The sequence below is a fragment of the Carassius gibelio genome, chromosome A6 (genome assembly GCF_023724105.1).
Source record: "Carassius gibelio isolate Cgi1373 ecotype wild population from Czech Republic chromosome A6, carGib1.2-hapl.c, whole genome shotgun sequence".
Classification (NCBI taxonomy): domain Eukaryota; kingdom Metazoa; phylum Chordata; class Actinopteri; order Cypriniformes; family Cyprinidae; genus Carassius; species Carassius gibelio.
The window spans coordinates 27,718,731-27,734,023 of record NC_068376.1 but is presented as its reverse complement, the minus strand read 5'-3'; the positions used below and the strand labels follow the sequence as shown (position 1 = coordinate 27,734,023).

Here is a 15,293-nt window from a genome sequence, read left to right as displayed (position 1 = left end):
TCTGACAGATGTAAATCTTCTAGTAGCTGTGCGTGCAAACTGCCTTCGTTAATCTTGCAGAGACGGCGAGCTTGAGCGGGGAGTTCTTTGTCGTGAGTGAGCAGGAGTAAGTATTCTGATTAATTATTTTGTATAGTATTTTAAAATGTAACGCCAGTACGCCATATTAAGTTAATTGCCTGCGAGCTTCTCCTCCTGTCTGTACGGTAATGCGACAGAGAGCCGAGTGGTTATGACGCAATCGTTAGCCTATTTTTTACAAAAACTATTTATACGGGGCCATAATGTAACATAGAAGGTAATGGAGCCCTTTATACATTGTCGTGTATCTTTAGAAATAAATAATGGACAAACAGAGTCTTTAAACGCCTCAGATGTAAAGTTATTCGCTGTCAAAGTGACGCCAAAATGAATGGGAGTCAATGGGAATGCTAACGCAAGTGAAGTTCTGCTAAAAGATGGCAGCCCCCACCCGACTTCAGCTTCCGGTCGAGTTCCTTGCCCCTTGGATAAATCACAGGACAGCGCTGACAACTAGTTTCTGCGTTCCTCTGTGCACGTGATCTTCACAGCTACTGTTTATATGAGTGTTCATGTCCCAGTGCAGCTGCGTTAACACGGTAGCTCGATATAAGAATACACATACGTTCATCTAATCGCTTGAATGTGCAAACCATGAAACAAATACAACTGACAAAGTTTAATGAAGACGCAAGGTATCAGTATGTGTTGAACCGGCGTTCAGCTCCGGGTTTTCTTTTATGCCACTGACTGGAGAGCACAGAGTCATGTGGCTACACACGCGTTAGTATGCTTTTAAAGGAACACTCCACCGTTTTTTGAAATAGGGCTTATTCACATTATTTCCTACATTTAGATAGGTGGGCAAATGCATTTTTGTGTCAGTGCATGCATTGTTTTAGTTTGACTGGGTCGGCGTTAGCTTAGCTTAGCACAATGAATGGAATCCTTTGTTGCCAGCTAGCATGGCCTGAGTAAAAGTGATCAAAAAAATAAAAAAAACCCACCTAATTACTTCTTGTGGCCTGCGTATTCACAACGAGTACAAATAGCGATCCAGATTAACACTAGGCGATTTCCTAGGCAGATATTGACTTGGGACTATATTATGGGGAAGCACAGAAGAAAGAACTGCTACTTCGGCGCAGAGATATCACGCAACACATGAAAACATCAACTCTATGTGAATACAGGTATAATATGGGTCGATCTATACATGCGTCATGATTAAAATAATCACTTACTCTGTGGACAGCTGTCCATTTGGTCCATTCGGCGTGGGGCGTTTTTTCCAGTTCACTTTGTCACACCGGAAAAAAAAGTCGAGTACTGCAGAATGGATCAGCGCCGTGAAATTCTCTGTAGATGTGACACAACTTCGGGCACGCTCATCTTGATCTGACGTGTTGAGCCTGGTCATCAATGGCAAAAACATGTCCCACTCTCTACAGCACAGACACTCTATTTCCGTCGGTTATAGATTGGCATATTCCCCCACATTCACACCACCAGTTCATGTTGGCTCTCATCCTCACGTCCTCAGGCTGTTGAGCGATCGCAACTAATACACGCGCATATAAATTTCACTCGCGGCTGGCTTGACGGTGTTTTTCTGAAGTGCGGCTGGCTTGACCGCAGTCTCCTCCTGTCGTTCTATTTCCAAAGCACGCAGCTCGTCTTCTGTAAACTCTGGTTCAAATAGGTATGGTTCTGGTTCTTGACTGTCTGAGAAGTCACCCTCTTCGTCTCTCTCAAAATCAGCCATGTTCATCGCCATTCGTGTACTGTAAGGAAAATAGCCAGGCAGCTACTATTCACGCCGGTATGTTGACGGAAGTCGTGGGATTTCATGTGTTGCGTGATATCTCTGCGCCGAAGTAGCAGTGCTTCGCCTAAGCAGCAGTGCTTCGCCTGTGCTTCCCCATAATATAGTCCCAAGCCAATATCTGCCTAGGAAATCGCCTAGTGTTAATCTGGATCGCTATTTGTACTCGTTGTGAATACGCAGGCCACAAGAAGTAATTAGGTGGTTTTTTTTCTTTTTTTGATCACTTTTACTCAGGCCATGCTAGCTGGCAACAAAGGATTCCATTCATTGTGCTAAGCTAAGCTAACGCCGACCCAGTCAAACTAAAACAATGCATGCACTGACACAAAAATGCATTTGCCCACCTATCTAAATGTAGGAAATAATGTGAATAAGCCCTATTTAAAAAAACGGTGGAGTGTTCCTTTAAGGGGGAAGTGTTAACAGGATTAAAAAACCGAAATGAACAACATGGGAAAATTACGTCGGTAAGAGGTTATGAATTTCGGTTTTGATTATTTTTTGATTAATTGTCCAGCCCTAATGAATTACACTTCACAAGAATAGCATTTATTTGAAATGGAAAGTTTAGTGAGAAGAATATCATAATTGGCATCTTAGCTGGCATTAAGCTAATTAAGACTTTTCTTATTTGAGTGTCCTTGAAGTCCATTCTGTTCATGTCTGTTCTAAATACTAAATTCTTGAAATAATCTCTTCCCAATATGGTTTCCATTAAACATGGGCACCACATGAAGTTCAATGAGTTTGACTCTGCCTGCCTTTCTACAACATGACCTTGCTCCCAAAACAAAAGCGACCTTTAGCCGGGCTCTTTTTTAGTGTTTGACTCAGTTCAAGGCACTAGGCAGCTCTCAGCTGACTGATATGGTGGTATGTGTTTAAAAATCTCCTGCCCAATTTATGACAACTCTAGTTATTTTCAGATTTGTTGAATGACAACCTTTGTAGGTAAGAGGGTATGTTCCACAGTCCTAGCACACTGTAGTTTGATGAATCTCGTTGTTGTGTGTGCATGAGTTTGTGCACGTATTGTGCTATAAATTAAAGAATGATAATACAGACAATGCCTAAAGGTCAGGAAGGACTGAGGACGCCTTGGTATGCAGTTACAGATCATTTAAAGTCAGCTTAGGGAGGAAACCGTGGTTTACGAGAGTATCCCGACCTTGGTGAGGAAGACAAGCCTTTGACCGTTTCCTTTGGAAACACGCACGCCCCCCCCTCAGTGAAATGACCTGTGACCTCTCTGTCTCGGCCTTTAACTATTTTTGGTTTGAATTTGAACATAACACAGAAAGCAGTCATCACGGTCACAGTTTGGCGACACTTCATTGAAATTAATTATATGGTATGATGTCGCTAGGAATATAGTTTGACTTGGGCTTTGTTTCAGGTTTTGGGGGTTGAAAAATTACACATTACATTCTGTAGAACAGTTTGGTTGCTGTTTCTTTTTTCTTTTTTTGTGTGTGTTTCTTTTTTTTATCACCCTCACAGATGCATGTACATGTTTTCGTGAAGACATTTGCAATTCATTATCCCCTGAAGGGCACACATGACCTGAATGAAGCTGAATTGGCAGCCCTTCAGTTCACTCCTTCCTGAAGTCCATGTAGGACGGCTGGCGATTCTGCTGACATTGCCTCTAGCTGATCTGTTAGGGTCAGCCTTCATTGACAAAGCTGCCTTATATAGACAAGAGCTTTTCCTTGTATTGCTCCTTCATCTGACATCACATGATTCTCAACTCAGAGCTGATCAAATCTTGCAGTATAGGGAGAAATTTATCCTTGAATGTGATTTATATCTGAATTTCTTACTAATATATGATTTTAAAGCAAAACTTGTATATCCTTTTTTTCTCTCTCTCTCTCTTTGACTATAAATAAAGGTATTGTGCTGAATGGCAATATTTTCCTTCTGCACCAGAGAGATGTGGTTTATACAAGATAATTGATTCCTATAGGGAATATTTCAGTGTTTGCCAGAATTTGTTAACCTTTCTTGACATTTTAAAACTTGTTCACACCAAGTCATGGAAAAACTAAATAAAGCATTGTCCTATGAACTCTGTTCTTTAAGCAGGCTGTTTTTGTATTTAATTATAGTTTAAAAACGTGTGTGTGTGTGCGCGCGCGTGTATGTATGTATGTATGTATGTATGTATGTATGTGTATATATATATATATATATATATATATATATATATATATATATATATATATATATATATATATATATATATATATATATATATATATATATATATATATATTAGTGCTGTCAAAATTAGCGCGTTAACGCATTCGATTAATTTGAAATAATTAATGCGTTAAAAAAAAATAACGCAATTAACGCGGTTGCAGTTTTTTTTTTATTTCCAGTTGTGGCCTATGTGTGTTCAACGTGCAAAGAAATATGGATAAGACCAAGGAAGGACTTTTAGACGGAAAGTTTCAGTATAAAACTCTGCCGGATTACTCTTCAGTCTGCCACAAGAAACATTACTCTTCATTTAGTCTGCCACAAGAAACAGCAACATTAAAATCATGAACTCAAATGTCATTGTTTAAAAAAAAAAAAAAAACAATGACTGTAACAGTGCGTAAATCAGACCTTTCTATAACGCTAACGTTAATAAGCTTAAATGAAAATAACGAAATAATTGTGTAGCGGAGTATTTTTTGTACACAGTGCCGCGAACTGTCAATCACTCCTGTACGCGTGCATCACTGTCCTCCTCGCAGCTGCAGCAACTTGCGCTCTCTCTCTTCATCAAGCTTTAAAACAAAAAGGGGACAAAAAGATCATATTGTCTTTGTGCATAGGCTATAGATTAATTAGATAAATGAATATCTAAATTTGTGCCTTGCCGTCTATGGTATTTTTTTAGAACTTAGAAAAAAGATGCTGCAGCTAATGAACAGCCAGCGGGGGCTGCAGGACGACTCAACCTCCGCAGACAGTTTTTAATGTTTATCAGACAATAAATACTCAAGATTTTGCTTTAGTATAACTCACAACGAGTTTCACACACCTTCTCCGGCCACGTTGAGTTGTTGACACTTAACAGTGGGAAAGCGACACATGCGCTATTCACTTGTATAACTTAAGGGTGAATGGGTAATGTAGTTTCTGCTCTGGGTGGGATGAATTAGGAAGCTTGCATTGTGAAGGGCGCTCTGAAAATCGGCAGTGCAGGTAAACGATTAAAACCTCTATTAAAACTGATGTCCAAATGAGCGTACCGGTACGCTACAAGCACGTTCTGGGCGCACGGAGAGGTGGCGGTAAGCTCAAGAGCTATATTTGGAAGTGGCAGTACTGAGTATGGGTGCATACTGGCCCACTTAAAGCACTGGCAATGACTATACTTTGGAATTTTTTTTGCAGTCCACTTAGAATTCAACATGGAAATCATTTTTGTTTTTTATTGGCATTGATTGTTTTGAAATTCAAATGGTACTTACATGCCTGTGTTTTTATTTCTGTAATAAATATGGCTTTCAAGCCAACAGTTAATTTGGAGGATATTGATGGTTTATTGCAGGTATGTTGTTTACATGAGAAAATCTGTTACAAGTTAAACAAAAATTCCAATAAACAATCATATTTTGAATTTAAATAGTTTCTTTGTCTTGAGTTTACATTAATTATTTACATTTTACATTTACATATCCAAAAAGTTTCAGTCTTTTAATTGCGATTAATCGCGATTAATTTTAAAAAATTGTGCGATTAATTAGTTAATTTTTTTTAATCGATTGACAGCACTAATATATATATATATATATATATATATATATATATATATATATATATATATATATATATATATAATTTTGCATAAAAATTCATATTAATAAAGATTTTGTAATATATCTAAGTTTACAGTATTTTTTATTTTATTTTTTTTTGGTGTCATGTTCACATTAGAGTTCATGCAAACTGCTGAGAAAAGTGCACTATTATGTATGGTCAAACGTACTTAACGGATTCATGCAATAATGCTAATCAGATTTGCTTACATAACCTGTTTAATTAAAACACTCTTAATGTTTCACTTCCTCAATTGGGGTCATTAAGGTTCAACAGTCTTTCAAGGACATTTCTTTCAGTATTTTTCTGGTGTGAAACCAGCTGGGAGTGTTGTCCTCTGGCTGATGTCAGTGTAGTGAAATACATTTTTGTAATTTTGCATTGTGAGAACCCTTAGGAGAGACACAAAATGTTTTATTATTGAAACAATCTTCTCCCAGTAGTAAAGTTTAGTTGGATGAAATTCAGGTGCGACATTCTCATGCGGTTGGTTTGTGAGAACAAGCACGGTTTGCAAAACCTTTTCCTGAAAACTATTGATCTTCAAATGAATTTGGTTGAACTGGTTTAATGTTTAAGTACGTCCGCAAGCTCAATGCTCACATTATTGGTCTGTAATACCCTACTCTGTACCTAATGTAAAAAATATACATATTTTTTACAAATGGAAAGTAATACTTTTATTCAGTGTACTTAAAAAAAAAATATATATATATATATATATATATATATATAATTCATCTTTCAATGTTTTTTTTTTTTTTTTTGGTATTACAGGAAAAACGAATATGCTTCTGAACACTTATGTTTTATCTTAGTTTTGACTTTGTACCGAAGTCACAAAGCTTTAGCCTGTCTCTAGCACATGTCATTTTGTATGTGCGAGTGTGATCAAGGTGTGCTGCATCTGTGTGAATGGACTTCTTTGTCCACAGAATGGCCTCTTTTAAGCATCATATCACAGACAGCAGTGAGTGCTTGTTAACTAAGGTTTCATTCTTCGGGCCTCTCTCTCAATCTGAATGAATATATTGTGACTAACCTGCGGTCAGAAAACCTCAATAGAGAATCTGAGATCGAAACGGAGCACTGCGAATCCTGCTCCAATGAGCATTCTCTCCTCTTTAGCTCTCTTCATACAACCAGCTTACGTGCAGGGAAATTAAATTGTGGCTAAGCGAAAGCTTTTCCATTGAGGAAAACGTGGAAAAGTTTATGGCTCTTGAGCAAACATTTAAGGTGATGAGGATGCCAGCTAGGTGTTGTTCCTCTGAGGTTGTGAGCAAAGGCTTGGTTTTATGTTGGGTTATGGACTCTTTTTCTAACGACACAAGCGAGTGGAAAGTATTCGAGTGCTGACAGTAACATACAGTCTCTCCATCAGTGATAAAGACCGTCTTTGTGTGATTAAGAGGCTTAATGGTGATCATACATCATATTGGCAAGAACAGTGAAGAACCTTTTTGTATTAGACACACAGATGTGAGTGTGCTTGAATGTTTTAATCTGGTTTCAGAGAGACTAGATTTTTATTTAATATTGTATCGGTTTTATAAATAACTTTTTTATTAACAATTACTTGTTTTCTTCAGGTAAAACACAAACTACCTTCCAGTTGAACCCACCTTTTTATCTCCATCATTTTGGCGCTAGATTCGAACCTACAAAACTCACTTAATGAATTTGTGTGCTTATCGCTAGGCCGCGATAACTCCAACCTAACTGGTCTAAAAAGTAATATGCTTTTAGTAATTTGAGTACATAGCCACTAACAGTAGATTAATCTGATTCCGACAGTAACGAACTATTGTGGTTTCCACCAAGCATTTTTAAAGTGGCTGGAAAATTGGCACAGTGGTGAAGTCACAAGAATACACAGAATGACGCAATCAGCTTGATCGGTTACTTTTAAGAGGAATTAAAGAAGGGAAAGATGAGTTTCAGACTGTTTTTACATTGGTTTGTCTGGGGTTTACACTCAAACACCTGTAATTATGGAGCTAGAGAACTGTTCTTACAACGTTTGAATTGTTTGAGAGCTCTTTATTTGTTGATTGACACCAGAGACATTTGAAAGTTTAATGTCTTAACCCCCCAGCAGGTAACGTGTTGAGATCTTGCGTGTGAAATGTCTTGGCAGTAATGAGACTTATTGAGCATCAGCCCGAGGCGTCAGGGTGTGTCGACCCACCTCCCCGAATCATTTGACTTCAAAACCTCAACAGAGACCAGTTGGTGACAGTAGTCACTGCTCTTAAGATCAAGCATCACGCAAACAGCATAAAAAAAAACAGTGAAGTGCATATGACATGACATGTCTAGTCTTGCAGGAGGAACAGTCAGATTCTAGAGCGTACACATTTACTGCCCCCGGCTAGAGACCTGGGGAACACTCACCAGGAAGTACTGTGACACAGATGTAGTTTCATGATGAACTTCAATGGAAAAAAGAGAACAGTATTAAGAATCGACTTCAGTTAGGAGGATTATAGAATTAACTTCAGTGATAGTAATGGATTTTAATGGTAAATTTGGAATCAGAGCATTAGACTTTTAACTTGCAATATGCATCACTTTATTTTTGTTTTATTGGATTTTATATAATATATATTTACGTAAGATGTAGCTAAATGATAACTGGTGCAGAAAATCAGGTTTTTTGGGAAAATTCAGTTGAGAGCATTTCTTCAAATCTGGAATGAGGAGCAATTATACCGAAATTGAAAATGTTGTAAAATATTTTAAATGAAAATAACAAAGTATTTTATTATAATTATTATTATTATTGAAATATATTACTGTTAAATCGTATTTTAACATTGAATTAAATTATTAAGTTAATGTAAATGAAATGTGGACTGAGACTCTTTTCTCCCTAAAGATGGGACAATGTGAATGCTGACAGAATTGTTGCTTTACACTTTAATGGTTCACTTAAATGTTTGCTTATTTTGAAGAGGACTAATAGAGGATAATGGAAGAATGAAACTGAAAGAGAAGCGAGTGTGAAGGGCAGGTCTTCAGCCAATAAGAGAAACCGTTCTGTGCATAATTAGCATATTGCATCAGCTACATGCAGCAGTCCAGTATAAAGCGTATCTGATTAGACGGTTTAATGCCAGCATTGTGACTGTTTGCACAGTCTTAACACAATTTATTTCAATATTTCAGTCACTCTGATTCACAGAATAGATTGTTAATAGAAATTATTTCAGAGTTTCTTTAGATAATTAGTTTTGACTCAACAGATAATTTGACCTTTTATGTGTTTATGGGTGGGCGTGTTAATGGATGTATCATTGCAGTGTAATACATAATCTAACTAATTTATCAGCTTTTATAATCAGAATTTAGATAATAATTTATCATCGATGCTGTTAGTAAGCCAGTCTCAAGTGTCAAAGCGCGAAGCGCAAGTAAGTTTGTGGGCGGGTCTCGGCGCTGTTGCTATTTTCCCGGCGGGATAAATGGCTCTTGCGCTCGGCGCAAATCTAAAGTGGGTTGGTCTGAAGCAGCTTCATTATTCATAGGTGTGGTTTGGGCGTATCGTGAAATAAACCAATCAGAGCATCATCCAACATTCCCTTTAAAAGCAGGTGCGCAAGCTCCATTATGGATTGCTATTATTATGGCGTATTTACCAGGCGCACGCCAGAAGCCAAGGAGACCGATGTTCTTGTAAGAGCAGTGAAAGACAGAGAAGTTGTGTTTTATGTGGATGGGAGAATAATTAGCCTGAATAATTTGTAAGCTAGATTTATGCCTATTTTGTTCACATCTTCGTGGCACACCACAATGATTTCCGTCATCTCATGTGTTAATATTTTTTTAGTGTAACAATTTATGATTTGCAAAAATAACTGTTGCATCTGTGTAGATTACATGAGCAAAGTGTATGCGCGTTGTGCACGCTATACATTATGGTCAAGCATGCGCCCTTAAAATAGCATAATGAACAACGCGCAACGCGCCACTGACTTTAGACTAGGTTTTTTCTGGTCAGTGGCGCAATTGTTTAATGGAACAGCAAAATAGCACCAGGGATTGTTTGCGCCGGAACACGCCTCCTTTTTTGCGCTGAACCGCCCAGGGAGTGCAAGTTCATTCACTAGTTTAGCGACGTGCTTCTGTGGAGGGAAAAGCGCGTTTTGCGCGGGTGCAAAATAGGAATGACACATGCGTCGGTGTACAAAGTCAATTGTGCTGGGTGCAAGATAGGGCCCCAAGTGATTGATTAAATAAAGCTTTTTTTAACTGTGCTTCTCTAGCCCCAAAATGTAGCATCTTATGTTTTTCTTTCCTCAGCTGATGTTAGGTTGGAAAAAATTCAAACAAAGTCCAGCTGTGTGTGTGGGGCCCTAAAAATGGGCTGCCTTTCCTGATAGTGAGAGAGTGATTGTTTTTGATGGTTTTCCTTACCTTATCATTTGAAAAAGAGTCAATGGGTTATAATGAATACAATTCATAGCAATCATTTCAAACACACTGTATTGGGATGATTAATTCATTTTAGCTAGATGAAGAAAATAAAACGTGAGAAGCTTCCTGAGTACATGGCTTTGTACTGAATCTGTGATCTAGTTTTGTGCATCAAGCTTGCTGTAGTAACCAGTGATAATGAGCTCATGGGCTTGAGGGGTTGTGGAAGAGCTGCTTTCTCTGTCACGCTGTCTGTGTGAGCGGTCTCTTGATGAATGTGTTGCTGCAGTGATGCATTAGTGTGATTATGCAGAAGCTAAGTAATTGACCTGTTTTTATTATTATTATTATTATTATTATTTTCAGAATAATTTCTCCAGTCTTCAGTGTCACATGATCCATCAGAGACTCTAATATACTGATTTGGTGCTTCATAAATGTTTCTTAATACCAATGTTGAAATCAGTTATACCGCTCTGTTTTTTTTTTTTTTTTTAAACATCTTTTTTTTTTTCTTCAGGATTCTCTGATGAATAGAAAGTTCAAAAGCATGTATTTGAAATACAACTCTTTTGTAATATTATGATTATCTTTACTGTCAGATTTGATCAGTGTGTAAAAAATATGAATTTCTTACAAAAAATCTTACTGAAACTTTTGAACAGTAGTTTATTATGTCATATATAACTTGTTAACTTTACAGAATGAAGAATTTAACATTGTTTTTCAGTTCCCAGTTCTATTCCTCCTTTTTCAATTCTTTAAATAATTCTATAAATTTTTGTATTTAGAGAGGAAATGCTATGTGTGTATGTGTCCCGTCCTCGCCTCTCCTGCATTAGACTTTTTGGGCAAACGATTCCTTTAATCCTCATTAATGAGAAATCTGCGTTGCTTCATTTGAAGCACACATTCCTGTGAAAGATAACATGAGTTATGTTGCAAGCTGTCTGAGACATGTTACAAAATGAAGCCCATTCAGCCACTTTAGAGAAAGATGGGGAAAGAAAGGACTGAAGAGGAGAACAATGTGATGAAACCGTTCTTTCAGGACTCATGAGCAACATGTTTTTCCTCTTGGCATTTCAGAGTTTCTGATGGAGCTCACAATGGAAGATTTTGAGATTAAGGACACTGATATTAATTTCCATTCTCTTTTTTTCCCTCCAGGAGCGACGAAAGAGATCGGATCGGCTTTGACCAGGATGTGTATGAGACACAGAAGCATTGAGAACAAGCTCAAACTGTTCACCACGTACGACTATTTAATTCCCTTTTGTTATTTATAAGCTCATTAGTTGAATTGGTAATAAAGATTATGTATTATACAAAGCATTAACTGTGTGTGTGTGTGTGTGTGTGTGTGTGTGCAGGGCTCTCATGGATAACTTGATCACTCCTCTAGAACTGAAAATTGAAGAGTGGAAGAAGGTTGCCAGTCAGCTGGATAAAGATCACGCCAAAGGTATCAGCCTCCTTCCCTACATGATATAATCAGAATTCAACAGGTTTAGTATTTAATCTTTGTGTTGGAAAAAGAACACAAAGTAACAGAAGGAGGTAAAGTATCATTTTGATCCTTTAAAGGAGGTTTTTCAAGCTAAGTGACTTGAATTTATAGGCAGAGTTAACCTAAAAATTAAAAGCTGGTAAAGCAAGCAGAATAAAAACAATACCTAGAAGAATATCCAGGCTGTTTCATACAGCATGTTCAGACACTATATATTAATAATGTACACAAACAATTAAATTGTGATTTAAAATGGTAATAGAATCCAGTATTTCTTTATCCTTTGAGATAAGAGTTTATTATACTATGAAACCGTTTACATATAGTTTACATAAGTTATGATTGTTAAAGGCACAAAAACTTGTTGACCTTAGTGCAAAAACGAAAAAGTATATCAGCACTCCTTTAAGAATATCACTGTCGGAAAACCTGTCCTCTTAGCTGCACACTGTTAATTATTAAATGGCTCTTAAGTCTGTGGGAGTCCCTCAGACAGTTATATTACAGCTCACAATGGATCATTTATTCATAAGAACAATCCATTATATCATATAAAAGATTAGGCATTCAATCAGTTAGCTTGCAGTTTGCCAGTAAATGTCTGTCTGAGGTTTCATTTGACATCACCACTGAACTTATTCATATTTAGCTTTTGCTTCCACTGAAGAGGCTAATGTTCCTCTTTCCCTGCCTTTGTTTTTGTTTTTAGAATACAAGAAAGCACGTGCAGAGATCAAGAAGAAATCTTCCGATACGATTAAACTGCAGAAGAAAGTTAAAAAAGGTAAGCTCTTGATGCTTAGATAAGACATCTTTGAATGAAAGTCACTGAGGGTGAACACCTTGGGTAAATAGTGTTTTATTGAGATCCTGAAACATATGAGGTCCTGTTGTCTTGTTACACACTCTTTCTCAAATTACAGCATCAGATGTCTTTGTCTAAACACAATAGGACATACCCATGACTTCTGTGTGCGGCGCACCCTGTGTTGTCATTATACCACACCCTGTGTTGTCATGGCATTAACCTCGGCCATCTTGCCCCTGGTCATAAGGTGCTTAACTGAATGTTCGCTTGAACTTCTGTTTTTACAGCTTGACAAAGTACATCTAGCCAAAATCTAAGCAAGTAAATTAACTGAATGATGAGGCAGTAGTTTTACCAACAGAACCGTATACACTTTTCGGGAGAATCTCACAACACCTATAAAGAACATGTCTAGGTCATATTTAACCATGCATTAATGCATTAAGACAATAAAGCTTGTTGGTAAAATTAAGATCCATTGTGACATTATTTTTATAATAAAAATTCATCCCCAAATTCTCATTATTTATATATTTTATATATCAGTTATCCAACAATCCAATTGTATTTATACAACATGTAAGTATTGATTTTGTACAGTTTTTATATTGTTTAAAATAAAAATTGTATTGCAAAAAATACAAGAAATACCAAAAAAATAAAGAGTGAAGTTATTTTTGGATCACTTGTATAGTATCATAGTATTTATTAATATTTTGAATCAACTTTTAAATTTTTGATGAATGTTTTTAGTTTTAACAAATTAATGCGTGTTGATTTTTTTTCTTCTTTTTTTTCTAAATATATTTATATTTAACTTTTATTCATTTATTTATTTCAGTTCTAATTTAGTTAGTGATTTAGTACCTACTCTTGTTTTATTTTATTCAAATTTCTGTAAAAAATTTTTTTTTTTTTTTTATCTAATATTTGTATTTAATTTCAGCTTTGTTTCAATTAATGAGAAGTATTTTTAATAGGTTTGGTTTTAATTAATAAAAATGCTGAGTTACGGTAATGAGAATTTGGGGAGGTGGGAGTACGTGTAACTCTCATTAAAGAATAATAATGCAATGCAAACAATAGTGCATAGATAATATTTATTTTATTTTTTATAAAATATAAATACTTTTGATTTTAGTGTGAAATGGTTTAGATGTGACTTCAAGGTTATTGTATGAAATGGTTAACAAAGACTTTAAATAAGATTTGAATACTGTTGGCATGTGGCATGAAACGAGTTTAAGATGGAGGAAGAGACGTGATGAATAGAATACATGGAATAGATGCGGCGAGAGAGATAAATGCATATGCAGATGTGTTCTGTCATTATGGTGGGTGTCGTCTGCTTCAGCTGTGTGTGTGGGCAGCAGTTAGAGACTGACTCTTCACTTCTGCTCTGGTCTGTTTGAGGGGTCAACACTCCCGCTGCTCTATATTCTGCATCCACCCTCATGCAAATGCTTACTCAACATTTCCAGAGGATATTATAAAAATTACTTTTGCATATTCTGTATGCGCATACATAAAACCCCTGATCGGTCTTTCTGGTGCGAAAGATCCTTGAGTATTATAATCTGCTTTCCGAGGAGCCCCTTTCTAATATATAAAGACAGAGATATAAATATAGCTCTATATACAAAGTTTGGGATTAGTGAGATTAAAGAAATAAAGCCTTTTATTCGATAAGGATGGATTAAATTGTTCAGAAGTAGCAGCAAAACTTTAAATTGTCACAAAAAGATTGATATTTCAAATAAAATGTTGTTTTTAGACTCTGCTCAAAGAATTCTGAAAAAATAATTTTCACTGTTTCCACCAAAATATCAAGCAGCACTTCTGTTTTTAACATTGATAATAGTAAGAAATTGATCTTGAGCATTACATCAGCATATTAGAATGATTTCTGAAGAATCATGTGGCACTGGAGGGACTGGATGGAGGGTTTTTTTAGGAGGGAAAACTAGCATTTGAGGAAATGAGCAGTTTTTGATAGAACATTGTGACCAGAATAGCTCATATCTCAAGGCCACACAAACTCTCAAAGAGGAAAGAGATCTCCCGTCCTTCCTTCCATTGGTGTGTCATCTTTCCCAACACTGGGAAACACTCCCTTTCACATGGAAGGGTTGTTCTTCTGCTTCAGCACGATCTTTCTCGTCTTGTAATTTAGGAGCAGTGTGACCAGTGGTTTATTACTAACTTACTGAATCTGAAAACTTAACCAAAGTGAAACCTGTATAATTAGGCTGAACATATTTCTTTGGGAATATTTACATCAGATTCATTAGTAATTCTCCGGGAGACTTTTTGTATCTCCATGTTTTGATTCGATCGGTGTTGTTCTATATTTGCATTTTCTACTTTGTATTATTTTACATTTCCAAATAGCTAGTAGCCTAGTTTCATATACTCGCCAAAGATCATTTTTACTTGGAATTTTTACCACATGCAAAAGAGGTAATTTCATGAAAAATACCCTGAACAATCATTACTTTAATCTGTAGTACCTCCTACTAGGAGAGTCCTTTACTATGATGTTAGTCATCTGCAGCTGGCCTTGCCTGACACAGTCTGAATCATAAGATGGGGCTGAATGAAGTGTTAGCAAAAGTGATTCAGAGGCTAGTGCTTTTGTATCACCACAGCACACCCATAACCCCATCCTAGCACTGTTTGATTTACTGCCACAACTCTCAGAGGGAAATATGGCGTCTAGACCTACTGTATGATGTGTCTTGGAGTGCACATTCATCTTTATATCTTACGTTTGTGTTACTCCGAGGTCTAGGGGGCAGACCGCTCAGAAGACTTGGATCCATCTGTGTGGGGATTGTGAAGAAAAAGAGCATTGGATCTGAATTATTAAAACTCGTGCACATTAG

At 36.7% G+C, this 15,293-nt stretch overlaps 1 protein-coding gene across 6 annotated transcripts in view; it reads left to right on the top strand.

Moving 5' to 3' along the window:
- LOC128015953 (protein MTSS 2-like) overlaps nucleotides 1-15,293 on the top strand; it is a 53,173-nt gene that overhangs the window by 27,019 nt on the left and 10,861 nt on the right. For all 6 annotated transcript variants that reach the window (XM_052600225.1, XM_052600221.1, XM_052600224.1 and 3 more), the window contains exons 4-6: nucleotides 11,261-11,345; nucleotides 11,464-11,555; nucleotides 12,310-12,384. In XM_052600225.1, the coding sequence (XP_052456185.1) occupies nucleotides 11,261-11,345; nucleotides 11,464-11,555; nucleotides 12,310-12,384 (252 nt within the window). The remainder of the gene's footprint in view (nucleotides 1-11,260; nucleotides 11,346-11,463; nucleotides 11,556-12,309; nucleotides 12,385-15,293) is intronic.